The sequence below is a fragment of the Hevea brasiliensis genome, chromosome 17, assembly GCF_030052815.1.
Source record: "Hevea brasiliensis isolate MT/VB/25A 57/8 chromosome 17, ASM3005281v1, whole genome shotgun sequence".
Lineage (NCBI taxonomy): Eukaryota > Viridiplantae > Streptophyta > Magnoliopsida > Malpighiales > Euphorbiaceae > Hevea > Hevea brasiliensis.
In genome coordinates this window covers 17,468,037-17,476,708 of record NC_079509.1, presented here as the reverse complement: position 1 = coordinate 17,476,708, position 8,672 = coordinate 17,468,037, and the positions used below count along the sequence as shown (strand labels likewise).

The 8,672-nt window shown below is 26.7% G+C and overlaps 1 protein-coding gene across 1 annotated transcript; it reads right to left on the bottom strand.

The window, feature by feature from the left end:
* Nucleotides 1-231: 231 nt before the first annotated feature.
* On the bottom strand, nucleotides 232-2,292 carry LOC110642767 (uncharacterized). The gene has a single exon (XM_021794903.2). The coding sequence runs from the start codon at nucleotides 2,028-2,030 to the stop codon at nucleotides 480-482; it is 1,551 nt and encodes a 516-aa protein (XP_021650595.2). The 5' UTR covers nucleotides 2,031-2,292; the 3' UTR covers nucleotides 232-479.
* Between the last annotated feature and the right edge of the window lie 6,380 nt (nucleotides 2,293-8,672).

Below are 8,672 nucleotides of genomic sequence, written 5' to 3'. Positions count from 1 at the left end.
GATTATATAATAAGGCACAACTGAAAATCAAAGGTGCCTTGTCAAATTTGTAGAAATGATTGCAGTTCAAGGTTACCTTATTCAGGTTTTAGCATAATGGGTTTCATTCCCATGCCCTGCTTAGGTTATGCAATCAAACAGAAAGTTCAAGGCTAAAAACGGCTAGAAAGAATAGTCATGAATTTCATTGGAGTCTAGCAGAGTAGTGCTGCATACACAGGATTGCAAGGATTGATTCGCTAAGTCGATCAGTGAAGTACTTATAATTTGTGAATATGTGTAAAATTTACATTTCAGGATATAACCCTTCAGGTTTGGAATGCCAACAAGACGATTGGAATTCCATACAATTACCGCATGGAGAACAACCCTCCCGTATGCAGTAGCAAATACCACAACAACACTCAAAAAAGAAGAAAGAAATATCCTCTCTGAACAAATCCTAGCTTGATTCTGATGCAGGGGAAACATTTGCAGGCTTATTTTTTGCATTTCCTACGTCTCCAGACCAACTTTAGCATGGAAAATGATGCAACTGTAATAACAAGGGCTAGCACTCGACCCCCGACAAGTCCAGCAAGAACGATAAGAAAGAGGATCGGATAACCTGAATTGCCTCCCTTTTCAATATCCACCCTTTCCTCCACCACAATCATCCCTGGCTTAGTGTGCAATGTCTGAGTAGAAGTAGAACTTCTAAGTTCAGTCTGCAATGCCTGAGTAGAAGTAGAACTTCTAAGTTCAGTCTGCAATGCCTGAGTAGATATAGAACTTCTATGCTCAAATTCTTCCTTTCCTCCTGTTCTTAATCTTTCTCTTTCTTCTTTTTCTTCTTCCATCAACTGCCATAGCGTTAATTTGCCTTCGCAACCTAAATCTTGTAGATCAAAATTACATTGCCCTTCTGTGTCTTCACCCCTCCATAATTTATCCTCTCCCCAGCAACTAGACTGATCACTGATGAAATTTGCTTCCCTCTCCTTCCCCTCTTTCCCTTTCTTTACAGTACGCAATTTCTTTGGCACCAGTTTCTTGATGAATTTTCTTCTGATTTTATCATTACTCCGTCTATGCTCTTCTGCACAAATCAAAACTCCACCTTCAGAGTCCTCTGCCACCACATCTCCAGCCACACTATCCCATCTCTTATCATAATTCAAAAAATCATAAATAGTTTGACTTTCTGTTCTCTCATTTGCTTCAACTCGTCCAGCCATATTAACTGTTGGATCCACAACTTGAATTTCCTTGACAGGAGTGTTGGATTCAAGACTCTCAACCAAATCAAAGGCATCAGAAGCACTATCATCTTCCTCTACATTGATCAATCCTTTCTTGGAATCTCTCCTAAGTGGAAACAATGAAAACACTCTTCGGATTAAACGTGGAAAGGGCAATAAGCATGTTTTCAACAAACAAAAGGGACGTTGCCCGACATGTTCAAGAAATAAGAGAATAAAAGCGGACATTGTTATCCCAACAGCAATTCTTGTCGTGCTCAAAGCCAAAGCCAACACAACAAACATCTTCAAAACTGAAAATAACAAGCGTTTCTCTTGTGTATTCGAGCCAGGATTACCATCATCAACAACAACAGCACACCCCTTAAGACCCTGATTAGAATCAAGAAATCGATCTTCGCCCGCTAAAACTTCACATCTATCAAAATTTTTATGTTGACGCTCCACATTCTCCGGGCTTTCACACTTTTTATCGATATTAACAGGCTCCACAGTCAATTCTCTATAGTTCGAGAAGCGTACGGGATCGGAGATTGCAACCTCCTCAACCACGCGCGGCTGAATAAACTGTTGCTGCCGATGACTATGGTGTCGTTGCTGTTGCTGCTGCTGCTGCTGCTTCCTCTTTTTGATGGGTTTCTTTAATCGTTCATGGTTCTTGACGAAAAGATCAACAAGAGAAGTAGGGAATCCGGTCTCGACAACAAGTGAATTGGGTTTGGGTGGCTGGAGATCCGCAACAATACGAGAAATTCTTGAAACTTTGGCCTTCTTCCACGGCCAAGGCATGATTGGTTATTGATTGAACAACCCAAAAAACAGGGGGAATATGAGAAAGAATGAGAGATGGGTAAATTTTGTTGGAAGCGAAGGGCGAAGAAGAAGGTGTACAGATATTTGATGGCGTTCGAAAGGAGAAGAGAGTCATTACAAAAGCGAGAAAGAAAGGAAAAGGGCGAGAAGTTTACAGGCAATTGTGGGGAGATGGTGATGGCAATAAATGCGAACAAATTACGGTCAAACGCGTGCGTGAGCTGGTAGGGTGGTTGTAACCCTGAAGCTGGGGAAGATGTGGAGAAATTGCAAGATTTTTTTTTTTTTTTTTGAGGGAGGGAAATTTGTGGGTGAATATGTTTTAACTGTGTTTTCTGTTTTTACCCACCCGGATGTGGCGAGATGTGGTCAATTCAAAGTAAAAAATTACTGTTGGAGAATTGACCTACTTTATCTTTTATATATTAAACCATGGATCAAATAGACAAATTAAAGATTGAAGGATAAATTCATTATATTTTTATCTCATATTCAATTTATTATAATAAAATATCTAATTTTAAAATTTATATATTTTAATCCTTAAATTTTCAAATTATTATTACTAAACATATTTTAATAATCAATATCTAATCATAATAATTAATAAAATAATTAATAATTACTATAACAACTAATTGCTATAGGTCCTTATAGTATAATTGATTAAATGTCATTATGTCCTTATTTTTTAAGCATCAAAACCATGTGTCACACAGTAAATTCCTTAAGGTAAAATCATTTAATAATTAGATATTTTTTGAACTTTGATTAGGCTACCAAAAAAAGGATAGGGAAGATTTTTGGTCATTAATCCATAATATTTGAAATTTCTCAAATAATTGGGAAATAAAAATAAAAAAAAAAGTAGAAAATGACATTACTATAGTTAATTAATTGAATTAATGCGCGCAACTGTGAGAGCGAGTTACGGCAGTCAAGAGTGGGACCCGCGTGGGTTTATTTTTTAAAATTAATAAAATAATAAATTAATAGTAAATTATTAAATATTAATTATTTAATGGAATGTTTATTAATTAACTTGTCTGCCTTTTAATTATCATTATATTTAAATTTTTTTTAAAAAAATCAACGAAAAATCTCGCTCCCTCCCACTTTCGGATAAAGAAGTTATCTTCTCAACCCTAATCTCATGAAGCAATGAGTAAACCTAACTAACTTTTTATTTTTTTTTTTAATTGCATATTTCATTGCGTTAAAATCCAAAGTATATATTATATAAGAAAGGTCATGGCCTAAAACTCAAATATACTTCCCCTATCCAAACAGCAAGCCCAAAAATACAAGCCTGTATCCTAACATCAACCCTAGCTAGCTGAATCTTCCAAGCAAAGAGACCCAAACCACTGTGTCGCCTTCACAGGAACCGAGCAAGAGCAACCCACCATAGCCGGACATTGAGTGACCTTCCTTCAACAGATAGCTGTTATAACAAAACTAGGCTCACCACCAACGCCATACTTACAAATCCAACTCAAAATTTTTATTTTCAGGAAAATTAAGCACAAATGTTCAAATGGCTAAACTCTACAAATCTTACTTTACAAATCCAACTCAAAATTTTTAAAATATATATAAGAGTACTTATATTAACACTAAAAATTAAGACATATATGTCACTAATTTTAAATTATAATATATGTATGATTCAAACTACTAATCTCTGTCTCTAAAAAAAAAAACACTATTCCTCTCTGAAAGTGCTACAAATTTAAATTTTTAATGGTATTTGAAAAAATTAATCATGTAATTAACTAATCCTATCTCCATGTATTGCCCAAATTATTATTATTATTATTATTATTATTATTATTATATATATATATATATATATATATTTTTTTTTTAATGCTGTCTTGAATATTGCTATTATATAAAATGAAAAAACAAATATATATAATTTTTAAATATCGAAGAAATATAACTGAATGATGCGTTTTAGACTGTTAAGTAGAAATTTGATTTATCGAGTAAGAAATGAACTCATTTTTTATTTAAGTGGGAGGAGTTCTCTAAACATAAATGAAATCAATTACAACTCTAAAGTATCACCTCAACGAGTTGTTAAAGTGTAGAGCACTCACTACGCTACCGGACTATGCAACCAGACTTAGTAGTCAACCTATCATTTATTTTATTAGTATTTAATTTTAATTTATATATATATATTTTTTAAATTTTTATAAATAAAAATATTATAATATTTTAAATTTTTATTAATTATTTTAAATTTTATTTTTATTATTTTTACCTCATAAATTTTTTAATAAAAATTTCATAATAAAAATAATTAAAATCTTTTTATATAATAATAATATAAATATATATATTAATATATTATAAGTTGTATTATAATAATGACTGTTTATTATAATATTATAAGAGGTAACTATTAAATAATTTATAACTTAAATTTAATATGAAATATTATATAGTAATACTATGAAAGAGAATGTCACGTATTAGTTATGTGATAATATTATAAAAAAGAATATCATGATTCAAACGAAAATTATCCATATTAATATACGTGGCTATTAATAATTTTAATTTTAATATATAAAATTAATAAAATATTTTGAATTTTTTATTAATTATTTCAAATTTTATTTTTATTACTTTTATCTCTCAAATTTCTTAAAAATATTTCATAATAAAAATAATTAAAATATATATAATATAAATATAAATATAAATATATGTAATTTACGTTATAATAATAGTTATTTATTATAACATTAATAATTAATAGAATTTAGTAGGGTTTTATAAGTAATTTTTAAATAATTAATATAATATATTTTAATTTATTATTATATAAAATTTAATAAAACTGTATTTAGTAGGTCCAATTCTCACAATCATTTATTATAAAATTCAATTGTATAATTCATATGATATACTCAATATAATATATATATATATATATATATATAATTTTTTTTTTTTCAATAACAACTTAAACGGCGATAACTCCAACGGCGGTGTCCACTCGTCTTTGATGATAATTAGTCTCCGATAGCGTGTGTGCGTGTCGCTTGAGTTCATTGACCTTTTAAAAGGGTTTAATCTCACGAATTCAAAAATAGAATTTAGATAAAAATTTATAAATTTTAATTTTATCTTTTTTGTTAATTCGGTTGAATTATTATTTATATAACATTTATTTAGTTTAAATTAATTATTTTTATTAAAAATTAAAAAAATAATCCCTTTATTAGTTGCTTAAAGTTAAGATGAAGAAATAATCCATAAAAAAAAAACTTGTAAATATTGTGAAAATTTTAATTTCCAATTAATTGTTAATTTTTGGGAAAAAAATTTATTTTTTGAATTTTTTTTTCTTCACAGTGAAAAACTAGTTTAATTTATTTTAGAAAAGCATTGTGAGCTTTTTTAAGATTGTTATTGAAATTATTATTGACAAATATATTAAATAATATTAAAATTATATTTAAAATATCTTAATTATAAAATTTTTAGCTCAATTAAACTAAACCTTTATCTAAAAAATTTGAGATCGGCTATACAGATTCGCTTTCTCCACTCTAAACGATTTTGGATTAAATCCTCAGAAATGTGTAATGCTTCTGGTCATATTATACTAGTCTCCTCCAAATCAATTTAGGTCTATCATTTTTTTCTTATATCTTCTAACCTAACCTAATGTGTTCTACTTGTTTAACTGGAGCCTCCGTAATTATAAAATTTTCAATAATATTAAAATTAAATGATATTAAATTTCATATTTTGTATATTTTAATTACAATACTAAAATTAAGTTTAATATATTTTATATTTTGAATTATGAATCAACCAATAATTTCAGAAAAAAAAATTTTTCATTTAATCATTTCCATTTTTATTTTATTGAAACATAAATTTGAAATTTAATTTAAAATAGTGAAATATCATTAATTCATTTTTTATTGAAAATATGTTTTTGGACTCCCCACTTGGAACAATATTAGAAATGTTGATTTTTGCGCTTTTAATTAGAAAAGGGATGGCTAATATATAATAAGAAAAATAACTCTAATATGGATATGGATGTAAGCCCAAGGCCCACTCCAAAAGTTAGCACAATTCTTGGTTGTTCACAACAATTAATTAGCCATTAGTGAATGAATAACACCCTTTCATTGAGCTAATTGTTTTTTCCTTGAGTTAATTTTTTAATAATAAAATAACTTTACATATTAATTATTAAATTTATTATTGTTATCATATATATTACATATGTCTAATTTTAAGTAATTCAAATAATCTGCTTAAAAAAAATAACTACAATAAATACTATATGTTTATTTCATTAGGCCAATGAATTAATTCTCAAATATTTGTCTTGTAGTGCAAGAAATTCAAATATTAATAATATATATAAATAATAATAATAATAATAATAATAAAATAATTTTGCATATTAATTATTAAATTTATTATTGTTATCATATATATATTGCATATAAAAAATATTCTTTAACACTTGCAGTTGCATTATATAATATTAACATCAATTTGATAACCAATAAATTAATTATTAATTTATGATAAAAGAGATAAAATTAATTAGATGGTTATGCCACGTGTATTCTCCATTAATAAAGTAGTTAGACTCAAGTTATACTTTTTGCCTGCATGGATTGCTAATGTTAATTTATTACTGTTATTATTATTATTAAACTATTAAATTTATTTTTTTAGAGAATTAAGTTCTTAAATTTTAATTAACCTCCATGATATGCAAGTATGTGTTATATTTATATATAGGATTAAATTATATTTATATTGAATATAATTCAACTTTATCCCAATCCCATAATTGAAATTTGAATAATTATATATTCTACATATAAGGCAAGGCTGAGCAGAATTTGGTTTAAATTAAAAAATTGAACCGAATCGAGTTAATTCAGTTCAATCGGTTTGATTTTAAAATTAAATCGGTTCGGTTTGATTTTACATTATAAAAATTTCGATTATTTCGGTTCGGTTTAGTTTTAAAGAGAAAAAATTAGGTTAAACCGAACCGAACCGAATAGTAATTTATATAGTCAAATCAAACTAAATCGAACCGAATCGATTTTTAAATTGATTTATTTTTATGAAAAATTTATTAATTATATTTAATTATATATATATTAATTATTTAATTTCATTGATTAATGGTTATTAGGTTAAAACTAAAGTTAAAATTAGACCAAATAATTTAAAAATCAAATCTAAATTAAAAAATCAATAAAAAAATCAAACCGATTGATTTAAACCTAATCGAACTGAAATAGAACGGTTTCGTTTGATTCTGTTTGTCACCCATTTCGGTTCGGTTCGATTTCTAAAATTTACAATTCGATTTTTATAATTTAATTTAATTCGGTTTGGTTTGATTTGGTTTGAACCGAATGCTAAATTTTACATATAAGGTATATATTATGTTTAAGATATTTTTTTAATAATAGTTTCATGAACGTGTTTCTTCCCATATTATATATCCTTTCTTTTTTAGAAAAAAAATAATTATATCGAAGTAATCGTGTGACATCGTAAACGTTTGTTGTGTTTTCATGATGTAAATCTATTGATATTTGTTTGATCATTAATATCCTTTCCTTGGCTGTATAGAAAACCAAAAGCAATTCTCCTTGTTCGTCTGTTTAATTGGATTTAGACTGACCATGTGGATTTCAATTTTTCAAATTTATTTTGTATATTAATTTACATTTTTAATCTAAATTTGAGTTATATTACTATTTTATTTAATTTTCATGTGAAAATATTCATATGATATTTTCTTTTTAAATTTAAAATATTATAATAAATTTATTTTTATACCACTCATAATTACACTATTTGATTGAAAAAACCCATTGACAAAGGAGCTTATGATCCCTGTTGAAAACGGTCGAGGACAATAAAAAAGGACTTCTCTTGAAACTTGAAAGGGAGGGGAAAAAAGCCAAAGAAAAAGCTCCCTTGATTCTTGAATTAAGATAATTAAGACTTGAATTTAAATTTATTAACTGAATGATATATTTTCGATTACTAAATAAGTCAAATTTTAAATTTGTTTATAAATTTAAAAAATAAATTAATTTATTTATTTATAATATTTTTTAAATTTATAAGAAAATTTTTTTGAAGAGGTTAATTTTTTATTTTAATATTTATAAATTAATTTAATTAAATATTACACCACTCTTATTTGATTTTAAAATTTTATGACGTATCTTATTTAATATTATTTTTAATAATTTTAATAATAAATTTTTATATATTTATAAAATATTAATATTTATAAATAAATTTTCATAAATTAAATAAGACTCTTGTAAATGATTAATAGAATTATAATTATTGAGGTAATCATTTATTAAAAAAAAAAAAAGAGATAATCAAATATAGTCAATAATTTGTTTTGTTTTATCTAGTTGTTTGCACTATGATCAATAGATATCAAAAACTCATCATGCAAACCCAAAAATAATTATAATTTTATTGTCCTTGCAAACAAAAAAAATCCCTATCCACAAAACAATCAAGTTCAAATGTTGGGTCTAACATTAGACAATTTGATCCCATAAAAGCCCAAACTCAGAT

Excerpts from the sequence above, each read along its gene's own strand:
- LOC110642767 (XM_021794903.2), bottom strand. The coding sequence starts at position 2,030 with ATGCCTTGGCCGTGGAAGAAGGCCAAAGTTTCAAGAATTTCTCGTATT.